The sequence below is a fragment of the Micropterus salmoides genome, unplaced genomic scaffold, assembly GCF_014851395.1.
Source record: "Micropterus salmoides isolate LMB-PRFRI ecotype aquatic unplaced genomic scaffold, ASM1485139v1 Ms_hic_scaffold_7, whole genome shotgun sequence".
NCBI lineage: Eukaryota > Metazoa > Chordata > Actinopteri > Centrarchiformes > Centrarchidae > Micropterus > Micropterus salmoides.
The window spans coordinates 32302744-32329232 of record NW_024044459.1 but is presented as its reverse complement, the minus strand read 5'-3'; the positions used below and the strand labels follow the sequence as shown (position 1 = coordinate 32329232).

Sequence of the window (26489 nt, the reverse complement as noted above, 5' to 3'; positions counted from 1 at the left end):
AGCGGATGACAGAAATTGGCATGCACCTGGAAAGGAGAAACTATGACTTGGCTTTCCTCCCTCGCCTTGTAAAGAGTGTATAAATATTTCACAAGGCACATACAAGACACATTGGACAGGCAGATGCCAGACAGAGATCCCCTTTGTGGTTCACAGCCACTCGTTTACATGACTGTCATACCACAAGACGCTTGCGTGCAAGATGAGAGCGGCTGAGCGTAGTGAGCTGACAGAAGCAGGCAGGGAGGAAGAGGTGAGCAGGGAAGAAAGAGAAGACAGGAGGAGAGAGAGAGAAATATTCAGAGAAAATGAGTGGGAGGTGGGAGCAGAGACTGGCAGACTTATACTGTAGATCTCTGTGGTACGCTTTCAAAGTGCCGAATGACACTTCCTATCACTACGTTGAGGGAAGTGGAGCGTGTCAGTTCTCACCCCATCTTGCATGCAGAGCAATTACCGCTGGTGCATACCCCCACCACCACCACTATCATCCCCCTGCAATTCAGTGAAATCAGCCCAGCAGACCTGTGACTCATCATTTGGAGTAATGGGCCTGTCCTGTATTGGCTCCTACAAGAGTCTGACCGCTTGTAAGAGTCTAAACAGAGCAATGTGGTCTCATTACAGGGGGGAGGACATCGTAGGCTACGGCTCACCTTCTATCCTTATTAGTATTTATCTGAAAGGCAGCACCTCAATATCCTTTAAAAGCTGCTGTATCCATTTTCTGAGGGTTAAACACCTATATCTTAAGGGCACATCAGCAGCCTCAGGACAGCAAAGTATGAAATTAAGTTTTTGCAGTTTATCAATGTGAGTCATTCATTCAAAGAGAAACTGAATTGGCAGTGTGTTGCTGCATAAACAATTGTTCCACCAGCGCTGCGATTTGCACTAAAGGGGTCGCAGTGGGTTGCCATGGAAACCTTTCAGTATAGATGGCGTGTTTCTTTTCCAATAGCGGTGATCATCAGCATCATTGGAGGAGCATCATTAGCAGGGAGCCCCCGAGGCTGTGTGATCAGTGCCTGGCCACGACATTAGAGAGTGTGGAGACAATGATAGACGGGATCTGGCCTTCTATCACCTGCAGGGTGCAGCAGGGCTGAGCCCTGACAAATGAACCTCCATGGGCTCCTTTGTACCTGGATGCTTCCCCCCCCCCCCACGTGCTGAGCTTTTCTCTGCATCTGTTGCCTTCAGCCCTGCTTGTCTCTAAGGCAACAACAAAGCCCTCACCGCGTTGATCTCTTCACTGCTGTCATATCAACACACGTAGCCTAATGATCGAATCATCCCTGTTTCCAGAGGCTGTCATTCACAGGGCTCCTCTGTTTTCCGACATGCTTAGGGGGCTCTTGTTCACGGCTTTGTGCAAACGGAGGAAGACACACAAGAGTAAAACAGCAGCCCTCATCCCGGGCTCACACTTGGCATTGTTCAGAGGCTCCTGAGGTAAACATTCACATGGTGGGAAGGCTGGTGTCTGAGCAGAACAATGAAACAGACTCTGACAGCCTCAGCAGCCCTTACCCCGCACTGCTCACCCTGCACCCCTCCTAATGCATGACTTTCAATGAAACGAAAGATATCCAAAGTGCTGCCATGGGGGCTTTCTACTCACTGAACTTCCAGCTTTAAACGTCTTACTCTCAGTTCCTGGATCACAGAGCTTGTGTTGTTCCTCTGGTTTAAAATCAAAGCAGAAACACTGCGCTTGCATGTTTACATTTGTGCATAAAAGGTGCACTTACACTCACCCCTATCTGCTGTAAACCGGCATTTGAATAAAATGTGGATGGAAGGAGAAGTGGAGAACATAAGTGTTTACATTTCCATTTTCCTCTGCACACATTCAGAGAGGTGTGAAGCTGGTGATGTATGAATTAAAGTGGTGTGATTCATCTACTCTCTGTTACTGCACCATGACAGCTCCTATATACTCTGAAGCCCGCCAGCTGTCCCCCCTCCAGCTTTAATAAATGTACAGGAGTCAATTACAGCTCTTCTTGTTTCTGACCTTCATGTCACACAGTAAAAACTCCATCCATAACTACTGTTTACAATGGGCAGTGTTTCTGAGTATAAATAAGAGAGGCTGAGCTCATGACTGGAGGGATGTCCAGGCCAAAGGAACCAGCTTTGCCCATCTGTTCCTCTCTTAGCCCTCTCTTCCACCTCACCTCCCTTGTCTCACTCATTTAGTAGTGAATGTGGTCTGGCCACCGAGTGCCAGTGGAGAGGAGAGTCGCAGGGTATACACTGAGGAGCAGATGGGAAATTTCAATGAGCTGGAAAATTCATAGTGGTGGACCTTCTGCAGAAATTGTGCGGGGTAGTACTAATACAACAGTGTCCCCATGTGGACAAATACAAATCTGCAACCCCTTCAAGTAAAATTGAGTGCATATTCAGAGATGTTCTCATTTCCCTGATTTAGTAAAGTGTGTTTGCAAACGGCAAGGACTGAAAGACAAAATGTCATAATGTTTTTGTTGGCTGGGATAATCCTCAGCTCCTATGCCCTTGTGTCTGACTTACTCCGCTGACATATCTGCCAGAGTCAGCAGGCAGCCAGGCCAAGCAGAGTGCTGAGAGGCACTTTCTAGTCTCGAATGCCATCCTCAGACTGTCCAAAGGCTAGATGCTTAAAACGCAAGAACTGCATGCCAAACCAAACGGCTTCGACTGAAGATCTGCTGCAGCCTTTGATGCAAACTTCTGAACAAACTGGGGAATGCGTTTTAAGAATTCACAAGATTTCCAAGTACTTACAACGGATTTAATGACAAAAATGAAGGGGAAAAAGATGAATCTGTGTATAAAAACAAAACACTTTATTACAATTAGGCTGAAAAAACCCAATGAAAACACAACTACTTTACAAGTACAAATGTTTTTCATTGATATTTACAGTTTTTTTTCCTTGACATCAATAAAAAAAGACCATTTATGTGAAAACACAAAATACTAAAGTACATGTTTACAGTGTATTTGCTGCAATAAAAAACAAATGACTAAAGGAACGTGCATTATTCTCCATTCAGTATCTATAGACAACAAGGGAATTAGACATAAAAGGGACTATTGATGAATACACTTATTGTAATGGGCAGCTTGTTTCCCAATGCAGAATTACCCATAAGCCTCAGCTATCTGTTAAGTAATGTTATAATCATTATGACTGTTATGTCTGTCTTTTGATGTATTGGGCTGTAGTTGAAGGGGAAAATCTGAAGTTATGGTAATTTCAAGAAACATTCCACATTTCAGGAATCAAATAATGGAAGTAACAGTGTTGACTCAGGAAAGCACAATTATGGATCCCACCAGAATCACTGGCAGCAGCGCTGTGATTAATCTGCCAAAATAGTTTCAGTATGAACACCGAAATGGTTATGTGTTATATGTTGAACATAGTTTATATATCTTGTTATAATCAGGTTAAGGTTAGAGATGTTTGGGGTGAGGTAAAGGTTTGGTGTGGTTAATAATGTTACAGGAAGTCTGTCTCAGGCGTTAGCTGCTGTGGGATCCATAAGAATGCTTCAGCACAACTTTAGTACTGCAGGAAAACTCTTTTTTTTTTTTTTTATTAGTGTGCATCCTCTAGCTGCTCCCCCCGCTGGGCTTGGCAGGAGTTTTGGCCCTGATGCCACCCTGGCGAGCTTGACCCTTGGTGGTCTGTTGGGGCTGAGCGGGCTGCTGCACCGGGGACTCTGCAGCAGAGGGTGCTGTGGGCTGCTGGGCGGGGCTGTGGGGAGGAGGCGTCTGGATCTGGGGAGAGGTGGCTGCAGTCACCACCTGCTGCTGGATGATCTTCTGCTGGACTACCTGGGTTGTCGCTGTCCCAGCAGGAATCATCTGCACCTGAGCAGGAGCAGACGTGGCTGCCTGGGTCAGAGTCACAGTTTGAGGCTGGGCCTGAATCTGAAGAGAAGTAACACCCACAAAATGTTTGTCCCGTTTCGGAGGTTTGGGGGGGATCCATTCTACTGCATTTAAAAGTTTTATGGTGCTTTTACAAAGAGTTAATAAAGCCCTATGCCTGAGAATGTGAGGCATATAAGGAGGGGAAGTCTGTGATACAGCGTCGGCACAGATCTAATCACATGTTTATTCATGTGATCAGTCATACACAAGTTATATTCAGGAGCAATGCTAAAAGCCTTACCTGCTGAGGAGAAGACACGATTTGCTGAATATTAGCCACGGTGGTTTGCTGCTGCTGCACTATTTGTGGGATCTTAGCCACCTGATAAGAAAAGTAAACAAGAACATCTCCTATCAACACTCAACCCCAATGTTTATCTGCTAATATTTATTTAGCAGTAGTGACTGCCACTGATGATGTACCTGGATTTGTTGCGCTCCAGGAGGTTTCTGAGCCTGGCCGATGTTTGTCGTAAAGAACTGGGTCTTGATTCCTGGTTGGAGTTGGGTGGTGGCAGCATAGGTCACCTTCTGCTGCTGCTGCTGGGCTGGCTGTGCTCCCTGCACCTGCTGGGTGTGGATGCAAGATTATAACAAAACTGCATTTTATACTATAACTCCACTCACGACTAAACAATACAGTTCTGTTGGTGTGTTTACCTTCTGCTGTACAGAGGCCTGTCCTTGCTGCGGCTGCCCTGCCTTTTGCTGGGCTGCGGCTGCCGCCTGCTGCTGCTTCTTTAACTGAAGCAGCTGCTGGACCTGCATCTGGGGGAAGGACTGTGTCAGCACAGGCCCACCTGACAGAGAGGAGAAAGAACATACTGGAACTTGAGCACATATTAGTGATAATGATTTCTGTCATTTCTCAAGTCCAGTAAAAAAACAAATACTGTTGACCGTTTTGATTTGTATTCCAATCAGTGGTTGAGCAAGAACAACCGCAACTGATCCATAACATGATTAAAAAATGTGTTTACAGGAACAGTTAACTGGCTCGTAAAGCCTACGTGGACATGAGGAACAACAATCAAGTCAAAGTCATAGAAAAAACGTTCACTGTCAGAGAGAGAAGAGATCCAGAAGACAGCCGATAAACTTCACCTGCTTTCTGGGCCTGACCTATAGCCACACTGATGCCTGCTACAGTGACCGGCAGCGTAGTGACGCCAGCTGATGAGACCACAGCTGGCACAGAGACCACAGGAGGCTTGGTGAGGGTCACTTGGGCCGTCTGTCCTGCCTGGGTAGGAATCTGGCCCTGAGTGGGCACTCGAGTCTGTGAAAGGAAACGCAACCAGTATTGAGGAGGACCGAATCAGACTGTCTGTGGCCACACTAATAACCTGATGATACACATGAACAACACCTTAAGATTTATGTAGGTAGTAGGGATGAAACAGTATGAGAATTTAATTTCATGATTATAGTGACCAAAATTTTCACGGTTATCAGTATTACCACGGTATTGCAGAAAAAGATTAAAATATACCGATACACACACGGAAACCATTTCATCAAGTTTTATATCGATATTATATTTGCATAACATTAAAACAACAGCCAATACCTTTTGTAAACATACGAAAACCATCTTAGTGTGCATTATCATTATCAAGATTTTATATTATCTAGGTAATGCAACGACCCTATGCACAATTACATGGAAACAAGTAAGTCTTTAGAAGACAGTGATATTGATGGACTGGCATAGATACAGAGCAGTCTGTAGCGTTTCTCCTGTTCTGACACAACTAATTTGATAGCTGCTGGATTTAAAATGACCAAGATATGCTGGTTGGTTGACTAAACTGCGTAACGTGTTATCAAGTGCAGTGGATGAACAGTCTGCAGACACAGCAGCAGAACAACGTGTAGCGTTTTTACAAGAGCAGCTAACACTGTTAGCAAGTAAGAGAGACAAACCTAAGCTAAAAGTTAACTCACTCGCTGCTTTACTAGAAGATCATTTTCTTCAATCAAATTTACCTCAGTGCTCTCATAAAAACTAAAATAAGACTAAAAGACTTCAGAGGGAATCTCCGCAGCGCTGTCTTTCACTGTGTTGTCATTGACCCAAACAAACCCATATTGCATATAGGGGTAGGAATCTCTGGGCACGTCACGATTCGATTACGATTTAGAGGGCTGCGATTCGATTATAAAACGATTATCGATGCATATTGATGATTTTTTTCTGTATCTGGATCCCTTAAAAGGGCTAGTTTGCATCCCTAATTTACTTTATTAACCTCAGCTCCTTGGTCCCTCATTTCATTAACAACCAGTTGTCAGACTCCTCTGAAAACTGATGATTATCAGGATGTACAGTTTGTATACACGACAGGGCTGTACACCAGTTTAGTCTAAGCTTATACCAGATGTTTTCAACCCTTAAATAGTAGGTTAGTTAGTAATGACATACAGCCGATAATTAATATTACTTTGTTACTAATTTAGCAAACGTTACATAAATAAATAAATATTTTTAGCGCATTTTACACATAGTTACAGTGACTTGGTAAAGAGCTGGGTTTTTAGTAGATTTTTTGAAAGTGTCCAGACAGGGAGCATTTCGGATCTCTGTGAGGATGAGTTCCAGAGGGTGGGGGCTGTGAGGCTGAAGGCTCTATGCCCTAAAGTCCAGAGTCTGGTGTGGAGGACAGAGCAGGCCCTTGTACAGGGGAGATGTTAGCTAGCGCTGACAGCCTTCACTTTTCCAGCCGTTGGGGAAACTACAGACTTTTATTAACAGACACACTGCTAATATATTTCATCGCTAACTTTCAGTGTCACGTTCCGCCGCTCGCTCTCTCTCACTCGCTCGGCCTCACACACAGGTCACACAGAGAGCTGCTGAGCGCCGAGTGTCACCATGCTTGCGAGTTAAAAACATTACTTGTGCACTGATATTAATGATTGTGTGACATTTTAGTAGGGTGGTTATTCATTCTGCAGCGGTGGTGTGTGGAATACAGAGGAACACTGGTTGTCTCTGTTGTGCGCTCCACATACGGTCCAGGCGCTGTACTTCTGTTAGTTCCGCTTTTTGCGTTCTGTCAACATTACGTTATCAATTAACATTTAATAATCGATTTTTAGACATTTGTTAATCAATTCATAATCTTCCACGTCCGCGTCGCGATGTATCTAAGAAACGATTATTTCTCCCACCCCTAGCTGCATACTGCGCACCTGCTTCTGGGAGAAGGTGTTGATACCTTTGGTTGACGCTGGATAGTATTTGTCGTGAGTTTATAATAGCGCTGTAACCAAACCCTGTTATCAGGGTAATTAAAATATGTCCTGTAATAATAACCGTCGGGAATTTTACCATGATTTATCATTTAACCGGTAACCCTTTCATCCCTAGTAGGTAGTAGTTAATAATACAGTCTTACTTGTCCATTGCTTTAATTGGTGAGAGTCTATAGTAATTAGTAGTAGTTTTCTTAACCTTTGTGAGTGTTACAAAATTATGTATTTATGTATACTCAAATGATGCCTTTCACAATCTTACCAGCCTAGCCACCTGCAAGTTGGCCACAGTGGTGCCAGTCAGCACGGCTCCAGGTCTGGGTGCCACAGCTGCTAGCTGGGGATTCGCCTGGGAAGCCTGTGCGGTCTGCACTTGGGTGGTCTGCTGGGCCCCTGCAGCCTGTTGGCCCTGGGCTGCTGCCACTGCTGCAGCCACCTGCTGCTGTTGCTGCTGTTGCTGCTGCAGCTGCAACTTATGCTTGTGCATCTTTAACAACTCCTGTAAACAAACAGATTACCAGTTAAAGTTAATTATAGACATTTTGTTATTAGAACCCTGACACTATATAACCATTGTACTGTTTACTGGGTACATCTGAAACACTGCCATGACTGCAATCATACTAACAAAGAACATATCAGTTACAGCTTCTAATGCCTGATTTATCCAACAGAGAAAAGCAGTAACTAACATTTCTTATTGCGACTCATATCATTGCATTTTGTGTAGCTATAAAGATGCTGGTGGTTTACCTGGGGTTTGCCTACAGCCTTGATCTGTGGGGAAGCAGCCTGCTGTTGCTGCAGCTGTTGCTGTCGGAGCATCTGCAAGTTGGCTGGGGTGAGTGCTGGGCTGAGAGGCTTTCCTTGTTGCAACTGCATACCTGTGGCTGAATGGAGGATAGCAGATATGTCAGATCTTTAAAAACACTGATGGCTACTTGAGGGATGTCTAATCAGATTAAAGCCCATGCTCAGTTGAGTACCTTGTGTGACCTGAGTGACCAGTGGGCGAGTCTGTGACTGCACCGGGCTCAGGGTGGTAGAAACCACTGCAGACGCCGTTACTGGGTTAACGGCTCGAACACCCTGACTCGTAGCTATGGCGACCACTTCGGCAGGGCCTGCCATAACGGCCCTCTGTTGTGTGTGGACTACCTGGGCTCCGGCTGTACCAGCAGGCTGGAACAACAATAATTACATTAAAACAATGAGCAAAAGCTTGTTATGATCACTCTGTATATGCATTCTGCTTCATGCCAATCCAGAGAGTATTTGCGTCATGAATTCCTGTTACTCAGTAGGTAGCTAAGCCAGAGAAGCAGTGAAAAAATTAACATGACTCACAGAAAGGGTGCCCGGTATGACTGGAGATGCCAGGCGTTTGTTTGCCTGGAAGGGACTTGGAGGAACTCCAGCTACTGTGTTCACAATCACATTCCCCCCTACAGTCGCTGGAAAAAACAAAGACAAATGAATGAACTACTGGAAAACCAACAGGTCTGTAATGTCAACCATATGTGTGACAACGTACCAGCCTGGATGGTTGTGCCCACAGTGGCATTTTTTATGGCTCCAGCCTGAAAAACATTAAAACGCGTGTGTAAGAAGCTTCACAGGCTTGTTTTAAATCCCACTACATAAGCATATTGGTGGAGCATGTTTTGATCCTCACCAGAACAGCTGCATTAGGCACAGCAGCAGCTCCGGCCACCGCGGCAGCCTGAGGGACTTGAGCGTGGCCAGCAGCAGGAGCCTGCGCCTGGCCGGGTGCAGCCTGGGCCTGGGGAGCTCCAGCCTGTTGCTGCTGGGCCAGCTGCTGAGCCTTCTGCTGCTCTGCAAGGGCCTGCACACATAAACAAACAAAATCAAACACAATGCGAACATGTCAGTAAAGACGGAAAACAAGCACTACTTGGATCTGGACCTCACTTCAACTCACAAGTTAAAACTACAACAGCAGATTTCACTAATGAACTGTGTTACGGTGAATTCAGACAAATGCGAATTTAATCTTCGCAACGCGAAGGAGGCAGAAGAGTAACTGAACATCTGACACAACGAGCAGGAGAAAGTAGGAGAGTGAGAGGGAGAAGGAGAAGCCATCGCTAGCTGCTGAGCTAATGTTGCTAACGGGTAAGCTAAAGTACTGTAGCGTTAGCAACCAAAACTTTTGAACAACTATGAAATTGAACAGCAGTCACCAAAAGATGGAAAGAAGTGTGAGTGCTTAGGCAAAATTACTGTAAGAATAAGTGTTTAATCTAATGAATTTAACTGATATTTAGCGAGAGCAACACAACACACTACCAACACACAAGCACCGGAAACGGAAATGAGTCAACACGCTTACCGCAGTACGTCAGCCATTAAAGGAACCGCTCTAAGCTGGTTTAAGTCCTATTTATCAGATCGATTTCAGTTTGTACATGTTAATGATGAGTCCTCCATGCACTCCAAAGTTAGTCCTGGAGTTCCTCAAGGATCTGTTCTCGGACCAATCCTCTTCACTTTATATATGCTTCCTTTAGGCTATATTACCAGGAAATATTCCATAAACTTTAATTGTTATGCAGATGATAATCCGTTATATCGATCAAGCCAGAAGAAACTAATCAGTTAAGTAAACTTCAAATGTGTCTTCAGGATGTTAAAACCTGGATGACCTGTAATTTTCTAATGTTAAACTCAGATAAAACTTAAGTTATTGTTCTGGGGCCCAAGCACCTCCGTGACGCATTATCTAAAGATATAGTTTCCCTTGATGGCATCGCCCTGGCCTCCAGCACCACTGTGAGGAATCTTGGAGTTATTTTTGTTCAGGACATGTCGTTTAAGTCTCACATTGAGCAAATTTCAAGGAACCCCTTTTTTTACCAACGTAATATTGCGAAAATCTAAAAATTATGCTGAAAAACTAGTCCATGCATTTGTTACTTCTAGGCTGGATTACTGCAATTCCTTATTATCAGGCTGCTCGAAAAAGTCCGTTAAGACTCTTCAGCTGATCCAGAATGCTGCAGCATGTGTTCTGACAGGAACCAGGAAAAGAGATCACATTTCTCCTGTTTTAGCTTCTCTGCATTGGCTTCCAGTAAAATCCAGAATAGAATTTAAAATCATTCTTCTTACCTACAAAGCTCTTAATGGTCAGGCACCATCTTATCTTAAAGAGCTCATAGTACCTTACTACCCCACCAGAGCACTGCGCTCCCAGAATGCAGGGTTACTTGTGGTTCCTAGAGTCTCCAAAAGTAGAATGGGGGCCAGAGCGTTCAGCTATCAAGCTCCTCTCCTGTGGAACCAGGTTCCAGTTTGGGTTCAGGAGGCAGACACCATCTCCACATTTAAGAGTAGGCTTAAGACTTTCCTCTTTGATAAAGCTTATAGTTAGGGCTGGCTCGGGTGAGTCCTGAACCATCCCTTAGTTATGCTGCTATAGGCCTAGACTGCCGGGGGATTTCCCATGATGCACTGAGCTCCTCTCTCCTCTACTTTCTCTCCCTCTGTATGCAACCTCATCCCATTAATGCATGTTACTAACACAACTTCTCCCCTTTCCGGTAGTCATGACTGCATGTGCTTTCTCGTCCCTCTCCTCTCTCCTCCTATCACTTCCTGCAGGTGTTTCTGGTTCTGGAGCTGTGGAGTCTGGATCTGTGGTTGCGAGTCATCTGCTGCCCCCGTGTTCCTGCTCGACACCCTCGGCTACAACTATTGTTACTAGTCCTATTGTTATTAGTATTATAATCATTAACACTACTATAAATATCGGTACCATTATTCATTCAGTCTATAGCAACATCACCTTTACGTCTGTACCTCTGTGTGTATATTGTGTAGGCTGCCTCTCTCCCCTCATCCTTCGCGCTATATAAATAAAATTGAACTGAATTGAACGTTTTCTTTGCGGAAGTTTTTCGCTGGACTACTGCCGAGTGTTCACACACACAACGCGATCTTGCAAATAAACACAATCCACAATTACCACAGCTGTATGAACCCAAGTAGATATTTTGCTGTGATTTAAATGCAATAAACGGATCAAACTGATGCTGAAATAACTACAAAATGATGTTGATTTGTTAAACACATGAATTTTTTTCTTTGGCAGGACAACAACTTTTTATCGATCATGGCTATGCTAAGCTTACTTCTTCACAGTAAAGCACAACAATGGCTGGAATCAAGTAACAGACTTTTTTTTATTTTCTGAACTCCCCAGGTAGTTCAACTTCCTCGCTTTCTTTTCTGGGTGCCCAATGACGCCAGTAACAGCTGTGGAACCAGAAACGCGGCACCTCGCTGCCGAGAAGCGCGAGAAAAGATAAATCATCGTTTTATTTCCAAAAATTTAAGAAAAAAGTTTATTTAATAAAAGGCAGTTAACTCTGAGCTCCTCCTGCAGGTAAACAGCATAGTTGTGAAGCCGTTGATTACGTCCGGACAATCTCAATGGTGATATGCTATCGCGACACAAAGTCATGCAACTTTCTTGCTCCAGTTCAAAATTTCAATGCCTTGAAACTGCGTCTCTCTGCGTCTTTGCATTGACTTTGTATCTATTCACGCTGCCCCAAACCCTCACTTCGTGTTTGGTCTGAATGCACAGTTAGCAGTCAAACCAAAGGCTATCTTAATTTTTTTAAATTATGACTTGCGTACTCCTAGCATGCTATAGCACATTGTTTCATATATACACACTGCAGAAAATTACCTTTTTCTCCTTGGCAATCCTTTCAGCACGTTGAGATGCCACCTGAATGGGAGGTAGGGGCTTGTCGTAGCTGATTCCACTGAAGAAAAGAAAAACAGATGTCATACTTTTGTTTCTAGATTTAATGTTTAGACAAAAATGGCAACAACAAAACACACCTTTCTGCCAAGACCGAGGCATGTTTGGGATTCTTCTGGAATGGATTCATGCCGAGCCTGTAAGTAGTATAAATTAAATTAATACATTAAAAGGACATATCCCACATGAACTTCGTGTCATTATTTTGTTAAGATAGAGAGCGTGGAGGAATGACCGTCTCCCCATGCCATACTTTTAGGATGTGCATTTCATGCCACTAAAAAGCTTTTCTACAGTTTTGTAAATCTCCTGTTTTTGGTGTTAGCTCCTTGGTTACCAAACTATCATCAGTGCTTTGTACTTACAGTGGTTTGATTGGTGGGCTCCTCTTGCTGGCAATGATCTTCATGAGTTCAAAGCGGCTGTTGTAGAGCTGAATGTGAGTGGCGTTGTCATCCTGTGTGTAAATCTGGCAGGTCCTTAGAGGACGACTGTTCTTAGACTGAACGTACACATACACACAAAACAAAGAAATACAGAACAAAAGTGAGGCCAGGAATTCAACAGCAAAGAAACATTTATCAAATATAAAGACCAGGGTATGGTACCTTATATATGCTCTTGGTTTTCTTCTTGGGGTTTGCCTCATACACCAACTGAAAAAAGGTTAGATATAGTTTAGACAAACAAGTACAAGGTGAGTAAGCCGGTTTTAAAGCAGAGTAGGGTGACTCTGTGTCCATTACCTTGCCCTCTTCTCTGGGAATGATGACATTCTCGTAACGGTTTCGACATTGTTTGGGTGAGCGGTAGATGCGGCTGCAGGAGTTCACCACATCACTCACCAGATCCCAGTTAGGAGTGTGGGCGGGAGACACGATTGTCAGGTTCAGAGGCAACTCCAGCAGCTGCTTTACAGCCTGTCACACACACACACAGAATGATATTTGGAGTACATATACTATAACTTGTTTCATTAAGTGATATGCGATTCAAGATGTATTAATTTCCATCAACGTAGCTTTGAAAGACAGATCATCATGGGAGCAGTTAGTGGAGCCAGTACCTGAAGCAGAGCCCAGTCCTCACTGATGAGCCACTCTGGGTTGTCTTGTCCAGCCTCCATGGCAGGTTTAACCAGTGAGGGTAGGGGCTTGGCAAAAGGCGCCTGCTGCTTGAGGGAGAAGTTCTTTTTTTGGTCTTTGCCCTCGCGGCGCACTTTCAGCATGCTGGCCTTTTCGAAAAGAGAGCGTGGAGGAATGACCGTCTCCCCGTGGCCCTTCTTCTTCTTTCTGGCTGCTGCTGGAAAAACATATTTGAGTAAGGACAGAGGAATAAAACACCCTGCAAAGACACGTTGGCATGCATCTATTATTGAAAAGTCTTTTAAAAGTCTTTCCCTTAAAAAGAAGCAAAAATCAATATTGTATAAAGGGGTTAATGAAGGCCTTCATGATAAATCTTCTCTCACCTGAGGGGTCCATCTTGAGTCTCTTGTGCTCCTTGCGGACGTAGATAGGAGGCAGCTTGGACTCTGGCATGGGTGTGGTGTCATACATCAGCATCATCACAGAGTCAATGTAAATGTCGTTGTCATCCTGTGGTGGCGTGGGTGGAGTCCAAAGCTGTGTTGGAAAATCACAAGGCAGAACAAAGCCAGAGGAAAGAGCTTAATGATGAGCTTCAAAAAGTATTTAAGAAGAGATTCGGGAAGATCCAAAAAATACAATGATTTGTCGAAGAAATAACGGACAAGATCCATTGTTACTTATGATATTCTAAAAAAGGACTACTATTAGGCACCGCTCAAAATATTAAGCATAATTAAATCATCTTACTGGCATGATTTCTGTATGGCCGTCCTCTGCATCAAATACATACTCCTGTTGAAATGCAGAAAAAAAAAGGTTCATTTCAACAACAGTGCAACACACCACACACCACTTCTTGTTTGATTAGCAGAGGATCACAGTGGCCACCCACCATGTTGTAGGCATCCTCTCTGGTGTAGGTGAAGAGATCTTCATCTCCCTCCATCATCTGCTGCTGCTCCTCCTGCTCCTCCTCCTTCAGCTTCTGTAGCTGCTGCAGCTCCCAGCCTCTCTTAGAGCACTCCAACCGCTCCTGTGGAAAATAAACACATAAACGTGTCAGTCAACTTTATTAGGACAAATAATGCATCGAAATGCCATCTATACAACAGTAAATCTGTAAATATACATCTCAAACCTATATAATATAAACAAATCTGTGTTTACATTACAGTTTCAGTTACCTTGAGAGCAGTTTCATCATCACTGATGTGGAGGTACTCCAGGTAATGCAGGGCATACCTTTCAATTGGTGTGAGCTGTTTGAGGGATAAGTAAATGCAAATAAACTCGGCAAGACCAAAAAAAACAGCATTTTATTTTTTTTATTAAATTCTTGTATTTGTTCTTCTCCGATTCCATAAAACAGTATATTAATAAAGTAAAGCTACCTGTTCCATGACTGCGTTCAGCTCCTCTTTCTGAGAAGGCTCTTCTTTAGCTTGGCTCTCTGACTCCTGGTCATCCTCTGTTGACTCCTTGTCTGCCAACTCCTCCTCCTGCTGCTGCGGATCCTCCTCCTTGGTCAGGGCATCCGGGTTTATGCTGTGGAGAGCCTGGATGTAGGGTCTAGCCACTCTGGGAGAGATGGCTTCAGAGGCAGAAGGCTCCTGGTGAAGAACCACAAACTCCTCCACCTTCTCCCCTGAGCCTGCCTCTACCTCGAACAGATCCTGGATAGTTCGCTATAAACACATAAATTCAGGTTAGTTACGACAGTATGTTCCAGGTTGAATTAAAATAATGGGTTCCATGGGTGGAGAAAATGAAAACTCTACTGATTCATGCACAAAAGGCTTTTATAGTTTCAATACATGTAGCTTCAATGACATTAAAAAGAAGTGTGTAGATTTTTTGAGTTCGACTTACTTGTGTGAGGAAAGCCAAGGTGTAGTCAGTACCCTGGGCGGCCACCTCTCTGATCAGGTCCTTGGTGCCGTTCTTCAGCAGCTTCTCTTCAATGGAGTTCCCACTCTCCAACCTGGGTAACACACAAAAAGTAACAGAAGTAGCACCAAAGTCCTTCAGTAAGTTACATCTAGAGTTTTAACAGTGATCCGTTAAGGAACACAAAACTAAAACAGATTTCTCTGTAGTAAAAATATCACCTGTATATGTGAATATCCTTGGAACGCCCTATTTTGTCACACCACTCCTGGGTGCGGGCGTCCATGCTGGGATTGAGGTCTGTGTCATAGAAGATGATGGTGTCTGCATCAAACACAGTCCCAACTGCAGAGCAGCAGCGGTTGGTCAGGATGCTGCAGAACACCTTCCTGTTTCTGTTAAACTTCTTCATATTCTCCTGCAGGGACAAAACAGAGCGCACATGAACAGACTGGGACAAACTGCAAACTGCATACCTTGAACACTCTCCAATGTAATCCAAATATTTCCCTGTTTATTAACAGTACATTTTTCCCATCCTTATCTCTCTAATAAAGGAACAGAATATCTGTGTGTTCGATTATGTCCGGAACCGTTCATCCAATTAACTTTAAACATGGCGAGGGTGTTGCTGCAGACCCATGGGAGTGCAGTGTTGGGTTTAGTGCAATTTGAACACGCAACAGGTTCTGAATTAATAAATACAGTAGAGAACAGCGCTGAGCAGAGCTCTGCAGCAGCGATAGTGGGGTAAGCTCGCGGGGAAAGGGCTTATATGCTCCGATGTGGTAGTGAATTGTTGAAACGGAGTTTTTGTCATCATGCAGTTGGTGAAGTCAATGTGAGACGCACATTCTGGACAAAAAGCGCAGGGAGGCGTCACATCGGCCCCTCGGAACGGGCACTGTACTAGTTTATATAAATTCCCCAAAGGGTCATTGAAGTTTCATCTCATCTTTATTTTTCTGCATCTTCATTTTCTTACAGCAACACCAGGTCTAAACAACTGACCCAGAAACATGAGGGATTCAATAATAGACCATAGGTTAGACAAAACAAGGACAGAAGTATTTAAGATTTAAATTTGAGTTCAGGCTAGGGTTGGACGATATGACGGTATATACCATGCAACGGTAGAAATCTGTCCACCAGTAGAGATTTGACAATACCGTTCCCACTGCAGGAGCTCAGTGCCTCCGCTATAATTGCAGTGGCAATTTATGCTTTTTTGCGGTTCAATGCTGACTCGACAAACTTCACTCATTGCTCTAATAATACATAGCATTTCCAGTGTCATAAGATTTTATGCAAAATTTTGATGCTGGTACCAATTTAATATGGTGGCGATTTTACCTGTCGTTCGTCCGGAGTGAAGCTTTCATCAACCCGCACGTAAGAGAGCTGCCTGTAATCTAGGAAGGTCTCCAGGATGTCTAACATCTTCACCATCTGTGTAAAGATGAGGACACGACGACTGTCTGTCCTAAGCTTTTGCAGCAGAATGGCAAGAGCTTCCAGTTTACCTTTGGAAAAGAAAAATATCAAAAGTTATTATTATTCTTGGCATCGTCAGATGTTTCAGTTTGAGGATTTAGCAAGGTTAACCTTAGATGCAGAGAGGTTTATTTTAGTTTTATAGTAACAGTAACTATGTTTCCCAGATGACAGGTAGATTTATACAAATTAATTGTTCTTCTCTATAACACTAGCAATTAATATTCCATTGATTGAGCATAGTAGATGTGAGCATTTTGCATTGTCTTTGACATTGTATGGTTAGGGATGGAGAGCCTATTGTTCTGTGTGTGAAGAAATGTATACTAAGCAAAATGTGGGATGAGTCATTTAGAGGTCGACTGATTAATTGGCCGATTTTTGGCATTTTTTACCATAATCGGCATCGGCCAATATCCAAGTATATCAAGCCGATTATTAGGCAGGCGCATCTGTGGGCAGCCTAGTGTTGTTGTGGAACACGTGTTTGACGCGCGCTGCCGCTAGAGTCATTTTCCAGCCGAGTGAGAAGCAGACCTCATCCAGTGCCTAAGGAGCTAACGGTAAGGATTCAATTCTTATTACTCCTTTATATTTAATTAAAAACTTTGTTCTGTTTGTGTGTCTTATATTTGAGAGGGTTGTCACTCAATGCAGAGAAATAAGTAATAAAAAAGAGACCAACGCACTATAGGCTAGTGACAGATTGGCTTTGCTTTGCTAACGGGTAGCTACTGACAGACCCGGTGCTAATACGGCACTGGAACCTTAACGACCGTTATCTACCGCACCGAATATCAACGCGGATTTCTGTGCTTCAGTTCGGTGCTACTGTTATGCCAGTGCTTCTCTTGGATGCTCAGAAAACGGACGTTAGAATAACAGAAACATCGCTTTACATACCGTTAGCAGTGTTGGGAAAATTCGCTTTCTACATGAACTAGTTCAAAGTTCAGCTCACACATTTTAAAATGAACTAGTTCAGTTCATAGTTCATGCTTCAAAAAATGAACTAGTTCATTCATAGTTCTTTTTTTCCATATGTTGCGAGCTTTTTTTAATTATTATTATTGCCACAGCCCATATACAAACATAGACAACAATTATTTTATCGACGGGCAAAGATTGCACATAAATGTAAGATTTTTCCCATCCTCACCGACCTCCTCATAAAATCCGTTTAAATGATCGTACGCGTCCTCGACGCTCGCTGCTTTGTCGACGGCGGACGCGGCGCAACACTGCTGGCTGGTGTTGCCAGATTGGGTGTTTTTTCGCTACATATTAAGGCCTGTTTACATGCGTTTTAGCCGGGTTTTCGCCTGGAAGGCTCTATAGAAATCTGGCACCCTATTGTACGAAGTTAAACTGACAGAGAGCGCGTTCACAGACACCAGAATGAACGCGTTCACAGTAACGTTCATCAGGCAGTAATACAGTACGTTCAGTTCATGTTCGCCCAAATTATGAACGCGTTCATTGAAAAGTATATTTGACAGTTTATTTTCTTCTTACCCGTTTTGTTTATTTAATTTTTTTTTTACATTTATACAATTTATTTATATATGTTTTTTTACATTATACATTTTTAATTTATAAGTGCAGAATGCAGATTGTTCATTGTTCAAGTGTTCAATAAATGTTTTTGTTGAGAAAGTTTGTCTATGTTAAGTAATTATCATTTCTTTTACATTTTATCTTTCAAATAGAGGTTAAAAACCAAGCAAATATCGGCCAAATATCAGCCAAAATAAATCGGCAGCATTAATCGGCCATCGGCCGACCCGGATTTCAAAATATCGGTATCGGCATGAAAAAAACCATATTGGTCGACCTCTAGAGTCATTCAACCTGTGTAGGCAGAAGGATTAAAGTGGTGTTTGTGCTACACACAACACATATTTGTCATTAGTTAGTTATGCTAGTTGTGTTAGTGTAGTTATTTATAAATGTTTTGAATGTATTCGCTTTGCAGTACCAGCTTGTTGCATGTAACAAAATATCTAAAAAGTTGCTGGGCTAACCTGAGTCCATCTGCATTAGCTGCAGGTCAGGAAAATGGAAGAGATGCCTGGATGCCAAGTGGTGGATGTCAGCACTGTGGGGGGCAGAGGCCTCCTGGAGCCGGCGTTGAAGGGACTTGTGCTCAAGGCTGTAGGGAACTGGGGGATTGGCTGCATACAGTTGAGCAGGTGGGGCTACAGCTGGAGGCACCACACATACGAGCCTAAAAGAGGACAATGGTAGTCAACACCGATGAGTAAAATACAGTCTCTGTACATCAGACAGTAATTATTTGGATCAAGAAATAAAACATGTGGAAGTGCATTGTGATAAACCCTAAATTGTATACATCTTTAACAAAAATGGTGATAGAGATAGTAACTATTTCTAATACTGCATAAAAAATAACTTTACCCAACCAATGCAGTTCCATCAAAATGTAATGCAAGTAAGTAACATTTATAACCACAATGCATGGATTCATAAGGTACTTTACGATGGTTTTGAAAAACATGTGTAGTTTAGAATAAAGGAGGCATTAATATACTGAGCTGAAGTACCTCTTGATAAGACCGTTGGCGGCCTCCAGGCGGTCCTCCACAGAAAGCAGAGTGGACTGTAGTGTAGAGACAGTAGCCACGCAGGTTCTCTGGGCCCTGAGGCAGCTCTCTCTGCCCACCCACCTCCAGCCTCCAGCAGTCAGGGCAGTGTGGCCAGGCTCTGAGCTCAAAGTGCATGCCCGCAGCAGGTCTGACCCATACAACACTCTGCGGTTACAGCGTCGCTCATTTGCTTGAAAGAGGCGGCTCAAACGCTCCTTCAGCTGCTGAGTCTTTTCTTCTGAAGACTCCTGAACATTACAATGAGAGATGATACACACAATCACAATTTTTATTCAAAAAGGTATGCATACATGTTTGCATGCTGTAAAAACGATTTTACTTGAGATTGTTAAGTGAAATTGAGCATTACAAACGTGACCCTGTTTGAAAGAAATGTACTGACCTGAGAACCAGCATGAGCTGCAGTAGTGAGCTTGGTGGGGGCTGATGTAGCATTCGTACCCAAAGCTTAAAAAGAAAATAAAAAATGTCAACAGAATAATTAATATTATCATTTTACAATGAGTGCTGCAATAAGTGATGTTGCCAATAACAGTGTTAAATATATTGACCAGGAAAAGAGGTGTGATGAGGAAAACAAGGCAGCATTTTATGTCCCACAAAAATGTATTAACTGTCAACATTATAATATATTGGTACAGGAGGATTTTAACAAATAACTGAACAAGTGACAGTTATTCAAAGATATTAATGCAATATATTCAGTGTGAATTAGTCACCTTGTTGGGCTGTTGACAGGGCAGGATTATGTGTGCCAGGTGTAGCTGAGGCATTGGAGGCAGGAACAGCTTGTGGCATTGTTTGCATTACCATGGATCCCTGGGGCCTGATGATCTGTTGCCCTGGAGCTGTCACAATCTGCAGGATGTTGCCTAAATGCATGACACATAAAGAAACCAATATAAGCATTTAAGACACACTTGGTTATTCAAATAAATGTAAAAAATAAAATTAACTGTCATGGTATCGGAATAAAGGTTCACATGACAAGGCAGAAACAACAGTACATCAAGGAAATTGCAACAGCAATAAAACTACTGACAGGGTTCCCACACATTTTCCATTTTATAACTAATTTTCGGGACTCAAATTTCCAGAGTTCTCTCAAGATTTTTCAGACTATACTTAATATTTACAAATAGCTAGATGTTTATTATGTATATTGATAGTTTTAAAATCCAACATGTATTTTACATTTGGCAACAAATATGGCGGCACAAAAGCCGTTCAGTCCACACTCCTAAGCAGAAACAAGTTCCCCAGCAACACTATTTTGCAAGGGCACCATCGCTTCTGACTGGTTTTAAAGAAATACAAACAAGCCAGAGCATCTTTCCACTATACCAGAATAAAAATAGACCATTCCCCAGCAATGGCACAGTTCATTGGGGGGGTCTGCTTGCACATGAATTTGTTTTTAGAAATTTTGAATTCTATAATTTAGAAAACATAATAGAGGTTATAGTCTGGAAACACAAATGTCCAACTGAAATCACATTTATTCATCTTTTTTTTGTCAAAATATTTTCAATGTGTTTTTTTAAATCTATTGTTAATAATTTTTATTGGTAAAAGGAAGAATAGGGGTCTTTGTGGAAATATCTGCAATGCTCCATTCCGTCCAAGCCTGGAGGGGTGTGTCAGTGTTTGACTGACAGCAGCTGTCAGGCTGCTACAGACAGTGTGTTGTTACGGTAAGGACCACACCAGCATCTACAGTAAGGGAAAAAACTATTTTGTAGTAAGTTTATTTGAACAGTGAGAGACAGAATAACAAAAAAAATTTTGAAAAACATAATGTCATTATGTTATAAACTGATTTGCATTTTAATGAGTGAAATAAGTATTTGACCCCCTCTCAATCAGAAAGATTTCTGCCCCCCAGGTGTCTTTTATACAGGTAACGAGCTGAGATAAGGAGCAACCTCTCAAAGGGAGTGCTCCTAATCATGTTTGTTACCTCTATAAAAGACACCTGTCCACAGAAGCAATCAATCAGATTCTAAACTTTCCACCATGGCCAAGAGCAAAGAGCTATCCAAGGATGTCAGGGACAAGATTGTAGACCTACACAAAGCTGGAATGGGCTACAAGACCAACATCAAGCCGCTTGATGAGAAGGTGACAACAGTTGGTGCGATTATTCGCAAATGGAAGAAACACAAAAGAACTGTCAATCTCCCTTGTTCTGGGGCTTCTTGCAAGATCTCACCTCGTGGAGTTGCAATGATCATGAGAACAGTGAGGAATCAGCCCACAACTACACAGGAGGTGTTTGGAGAAGGAGGAATGCTGCCTGTGATTCCAAAAACACCATCCCCACGGTCAAACACAGAGGGGTGTTTTTCTGCTAAGGGGACAGGACATCTTCACCGCATCAAAGGGATGATGGACGGGGCCATGTACCGTCAAATCTTGGGTGAGAACCTCCTTCCCTCAGCCAGGGCATTGAAAATGGGTCGTGAATGGGTATTCCTGCATGACAATAACCCAAAACACACGGCCAAGCCAACAAAGGAATGGCTCAAGAAGAAGCACATTAAGTGCTAGCCAGTCTCCGGACCTTAATCCCATAGAAAATCTGTGGAGGGAGCTGAAGGTTCGAGTTGCCAAACGTCAGCCTCAAAATCTGAATGATTTGGAGCAGATCTGCGAAGGGGAGTGGGATAACATCCCTCCTGAGATGTGTGCAAACCTGGTGGCCAACTACAAAAAACGTCTGACCTCCGTGATTGCCAGCAATGGCTTTGCCACCAAGTACTAAGTCATGTTTTGCAGAGTCGTCAAATACTTATTTCACTCATTAAAATGCAAATCAATTTAACACTTTTTTTCTAAAAATTTTTGTTATTCGGTCTCTCACTGTTCAAATAAACCTACCATTAAAATTATAGACTGATCATTTATTTGTCAGTGGGCAAACATACAAAATCAGCAGGGGATCAAATAGTTTTTCCCCCACTCACTGTAACCAGACCAGAATGACATTAATAGGCATGTTTACATGCTGTTCAATGTGCTGCAGCTGAGCACATTATGTATCTGTCGACCTGATATTCGCAGAGCACTTTTCATCTGTGAATGTTTTTTTTGGTGGCTTATTCAACAAGCTACTGTAGAGGACAAGACATGTGTTTGTAAGTTAGATAATAAGGAGAAAGCCAATGTGGGTTGTTGTTCAGAGTCTGTGGCTCTTGTGTAGTATAACAGGCTGCTGTCTGGCTCAGTGCAACTGTGTCCTCTGCCTATGATACAAAGCTGAGGTTACTTTTTTTATGCAAGATTATATTGGCTGTTTCAAAATAAGGTCGCCATTAACACAGATGGATACCAGAGCAGTATTCTTTGAAATTAATACAAAACTACTGGTTGCCATCATGAAACCAAAAAGTAGTGAAAAGTGATTTACAGAGCACAGGGCAAAAATGCAAGTTAATTTCAGTTGGACTTACAGACAAAATGTTTATCTAAACTGCATTTAATTCCAAGCCTTCACTGGCAGCTGATCACAGAAAGACAGGAAACGTGGAGAGAGGTGAGGGTGACATGCCTTAAGGGCTTGCAGACAATTAGAATAAGCATCCATAATTTGATATAAAAGGTCTAAAAAGAGGATCACACCTATGTGAGTAGGTGAATTACATGTTAATGCCAAAAGCATGCAAAGGAAGGAATGAGTATTAAGTTGAGAAAAAGTGTGACAACGGGATGTACATTACCGAGTGTACCTTGGAGCTGCAAGGGCTGTCCAGTCGTGAGCTGGCGGAGCTGGCTGGGGGACAAAGTGAACTTGTTACCCTGAAACTGCAGAGTGACAGGGGTCTCTGGCTGGGTTATACGATTCTGACTGCCTGCTATGTTGGCCAGCTGGGCAATCTTGACCACATCTCCACCTTCAATGGAAAGAGAGGAACAGACACTTCATCAAAGACAGCATTAAAAAGTCATGACATTTTAACAGTTAACAAAACAGTATACTCTGCATCAGTTAGTCAAAGGGTGAAAAAGACACAAGACATGCAGAACCGGGGTGGATTAATCAGAGGAACGAGCACAGCCGCCCTCCACAACAGAACCAGAGCAGCTCCTAGTTTTACAAACCCTGAAGGGGAAAGAAAATTGCTACAAGGGCAGTCCTCAGATGACACAGAGAGCCTGAAACATATACATAAATAAAGCACTGCACTTGACTGCCAGTCAGTTTAAACTATATAATTGAGGAGGATACATTTTTTAATCAATAATTTTGTATTGTATTGTTCAATGCTGGTTTAACCTGAAGATATCAATTGTGGTGTGAAGAAAAAGCAATGCAGAAATAATAATTTCAATTTATAAAATTTACAGGACTCAGCAGCTTTCAGAGGGAAAAAAAAAATACATTTTATGTTCACAAATTAGTAATAGTGATAACACCACATTGTGCTGTTTAATCGCAGAGACAATACACACAGTAAACTTTTTCAGGCTGTGGACCTGTGGATCAAAATAGTTCACGTATACCTTCGATATATTTCAGATTTTGCTTGTTAAACAACAGTTGTTTTTGAGCTCCCTTAATAGATTGATTCTGCTAATTCCGTTAATTAGGCACAAAGTAGTGGCCGCAGCATATCAGTGTGCATGAGTCATTAGCTTGAGTTTACATACCACTGAATTATGTGCACAAATTGCAAAAATGTCTCTTGACACCTGATGGTCTAAAATTATATTTCAAATGTATTAACTTCAAGAATCCCATTCAGAGGATTTCAGCAACATTCAAATTCTGTTTGTTGCTACTGAAAAGGTTTCTCTGTTCACATTTGAGGCAGAAAGGGTTGGCAATTTGTGGGACATTTTTCACATGCTTTGCAGTGATGCTCAACATCAGAGGGAGTTCATAACATTAGGAAAGGGGGAAAAAATTAAACAACCAAAGGGATTTCTTCCTGCAGCTGGGCTGATGCAAAAGACAAAAGAATATTAGTAAACTGGGAGAAAAAATATTAAAAAGAAGAAGAAGGGGGCATAATAATTAAGTTAAATAGTGTAGTGATGTGTGGTGTAACATAAGCGGGTTGTTCATAGTGTACATGCAGGTTTCGAGAAAGAAACTGGAGAATGTTGAGGCTATGGAGTTGCTGCTGATATGGCTACATTTATTTTTTTACCATGAGCTGTATAACTATTGATATATTGCACCTCATTGCCATTACCAAAATTGCTGCACCACTAGTGCTGCTATGATTGCAAGCTTGAGTCAATGTCCAAAGCCATTTCTCTGGAGGAGTTAAGACTGAACACATATCAGCAGTACCCCAAAGTGAAGGCCTCAGTGTAGAGCATCCCATACTGTTGTGCCAGAGGTGGAGGGGAAATGCTGAGAGGGAAGGGAGGGGAGGGGTGGCCACTTACTAGGCAACCGTGCCTGGGCCTGGGATGTAAGAACCAGCCTCTGGGACAGTAAGCTGGGCTGGATGGCATGGGTGGGGGCTAGAGCTGGCCTGGGGAACTGTGCTAATCCTGGCTGGCTGATTGGAGCTATAGGTCCCACAACTGTGCCAGCTAATGTCTGGCCCAAGGCTACAGAGGTAGCCCCCAACACATGTTGCCCAATGCCACTGTTCCCAGAGGAGGCTACAGTGGAGGTGGCAGTGTTGCTGCTGCTGCTGACAGGAGGGGTAGTCTGGGTTCTCAGAGTAGCTGATCCAAACGCTGTGAAGTACAAGGCAATGGGGTATGGGACTACATGTTAGGGGTAACCCAATACTTAGTCAAATCATTAGTAAGATCAAACAGTCTCCTCTACAGGTGCTGGTCATATAATTAGAATATCATCAAAAAGTTGATTTATTTCAGTAATTCCATTCAAAAAGCGAAACTTGGATATTATATTCATTCATTACACACAGACTGATATATTTCAAATGTTTATTTCATTTAATTGTGATGATTAAAACTGACAACTAATGAAAATCCCAAATTCAGTATCTCTGAAAATTATAATATTACTTAAGACCAATACAAAAAGAGGATTTTTAGAAATGTTGGCCAACTGAAAAGTATGAACATGAAAAGTATGAGCATGTACAGCACTCAATACTTAGTTGGGGCTCCTTTTGCCTGAATTACTGCAGCAATGCGGCGTGGCATGGAGTCGATCAGTCTGTGGCACTGCTCAGGTGTTATGAGAGCCCAGGTTGCTCTGATAGTGGCCTTCAGCTCTTCTGCATTGTTGGGTCTGGCGTATCGCATCTTCCTCTTCACAATACCCCATAGATTTTCTATAGGGTTAAGGTCAGGCCAGTTTGCTGGCCAATTAAGAACAGGGATACCATGGTCCTTAAACCAGGTACTGGTAGCTTTGGCACTGTGTGCAGGTGCCAAGTCCTGTTGGAAAATGAAATCTGCATCTCCATAAAGTTGGTCACCAGCAGGAAGCATGAAGTGCTCTAAAACTTCCTGGTAGACCGCTGTGTTGACCTTGGACCTCAGAAAACACAGTGGACCAACACCAGCGATGACAGGGCACCCAAACCATCACTGACTGTGGAAACTTTACACTGGACTTAAAGCAACGTGGATTCTGTGCCTCTCCTCTGTTCCTCCAGACTCTGGGAGCTTGATTTCCAAAGGAAATGCAAAATTTACTTTCATCAGAGAACATAACTTTGGACCACTCAGCAGCAGTCCAGTCCTTTTTGTCTTCAGCCCAGGCGAGACGCTTCTGACGCTGTGTCTTGTTCAAGAGTGGCTTGACGCAAGGAATGTGACAGCTGAAACCCATGTCTTGCATATGTCTGTGCGTGGTGGTTCTTGAAGCACTGACTCCAGCTGCAGTCCACTCTTTGTGAATCTCCCCCACATTTTTGAATGGGTTTTGTTTCACAATCCTCTCCAGGGTGCGGTTATCCCTATTGCTTGTCCACTTTTTTCTACCACATCTTTTCCTTCCCTTGGCCTCTCTATTAATGTGCTTGGACACAGAGCTCTGTGAACAGCCCGCCTCTTTAGCAATGACCCTTTGTGTCTTGCCCTCCTTGTGCAAGGTGTCAATGGTCGTCTTTTGGAAAGCTGTCAAGTCAGCAGTCTTCCCCATGATTGTGTAGCCTACAGAACTAGACTGAGAGACAATTTAAAAGCCTTTGCAGGTGTTTTGAGTTAATTAGCTGATTAGAGTGTGGCACCAGGTGTCTTCAATATTGAACCTTTTCACAATATTCAAATTTTCTGAGATCCTGATTTTGGGGTTTTCATTAGTTGTCAGTTATAATCATCAAAATTAAAAGGAATGAACACGAAATATATCAGTCTGTGTGGAATGAAATATATCAGTCTGTGTGGAATGAATGTATACATTATACAAGTTTCACTTTTTGAATGGAATCACTGAAATAAATCAACTTTTTGATGATATTCTAA

At 42.7% G+C, this 26489-nt stretch overlaps 1 protein-coding gene across 5 annotated transcripts in view; it reads right to left on the bottom strand.

Annotated features, from left to right (window-relative positions):
• Window positions 1-2814: 2814 nt before the first annotated feature.
• ep400 (E1A binding protein p400) overlaps window positions 2815-26489 on the bottom strand; it is a 39910-nt gene continuing 16235 nt past the window's right edge. The window contains exons 23-53 of one of the 5 annotated variants that reach the window (XM_038704074.1): window positions 24483-24782; window positions 22805-22978; window positions 19805-19957; window positions 19468-19532; window positions 19023-19312; window positions 18483-18685; window positions 16318-16487; window positions 15186-15382; window positions 14947-15058; window positions 14469-14762; window positions 14262-14336; window positions 13970-14110; window positions 13825-13869; window positions 13458-13611; window positions 13053-13288; window positions 12733-12906; window positions 12595-12642; window positions 12352-12488; window positions 12067-12123; window positions 11909-11987; window positions 8867-9037; window positions 8726-8771; window positions 8539-8645; window positions 8178-8373; window positions 7945-8081; window positions 7454-7690; window positions 5038-5212; window positions 4594-4733; window positions 4357-4503; window positions 4175-4255; window positions 2815-3930 (exon numbers count right to left, since the gene is read on the bottom strand). In XM_038704074.1, coding sequence (XP_038560002.1) covers window positions 3610-3930; window positions 4175-4255; window positions 4357-4503; window positions 4594-4733; window positions 5038-5212; window positions 7454-7690; window positions 7945-8081; window positions 8178-8373; window positions 8539-8645; window positions 8726-8771; window positions 8867-9037; window positions 11909-11987; window positions 12067-12123; window positions 12352-12488; window positions 12595-12642; window positions 12733-12906; window positions 13053-13288; window positions 13458-13611; window positions 13825-13869; window positions 13970-14110; window positions 14262-14336; window positions 14469-14762; window positions 14947-15058; window positions 15186-15382; window positions 16318-16487; window positions 18483-18685; window positions 19023-19312; window positions 19468-19532; window positions 19805-19957; window positions 22805-22978; window positions 24483-24782 — 4862 coding nt within the window. In that variant the 3' untranslated portion in view covers window positions 2815-3609. The remainder of the gene's footprint in view (window positions 3931-4174; window positions 4256-4356; window positions 4504-4593; window positions 4734-5037; window positions 5213-7453; window positions 7691-7944; window positions 8082-8177; window positions 8374-8538; window positions 8646-8725; window positions 8772-8866; window positions 9038-11908; window positions 11988-12066; window positions 12124-12351; window positions 12489-12594; window positions 12643-12732; window positions 12907-13052; window positions 13289-13457; window positions 13612-13824; window positions 13870-13969; window positions 14111-14261; window positions 14337-14468; window positions 14763-14946; window positions 15059-15185; window positions 15383-16317; window positions 16488-18482; window positions 18686-19022; window positions 19313-19467; window positions 19533-19804; window positions 19958-22804; window positions 22979-24482; window positions 24783-26489) is intronic. The other 4 variants (XM_038704077.1, XM_038704075.1, XM_038704076.1 and 1 more) reach the window with 4 other exon arrangements.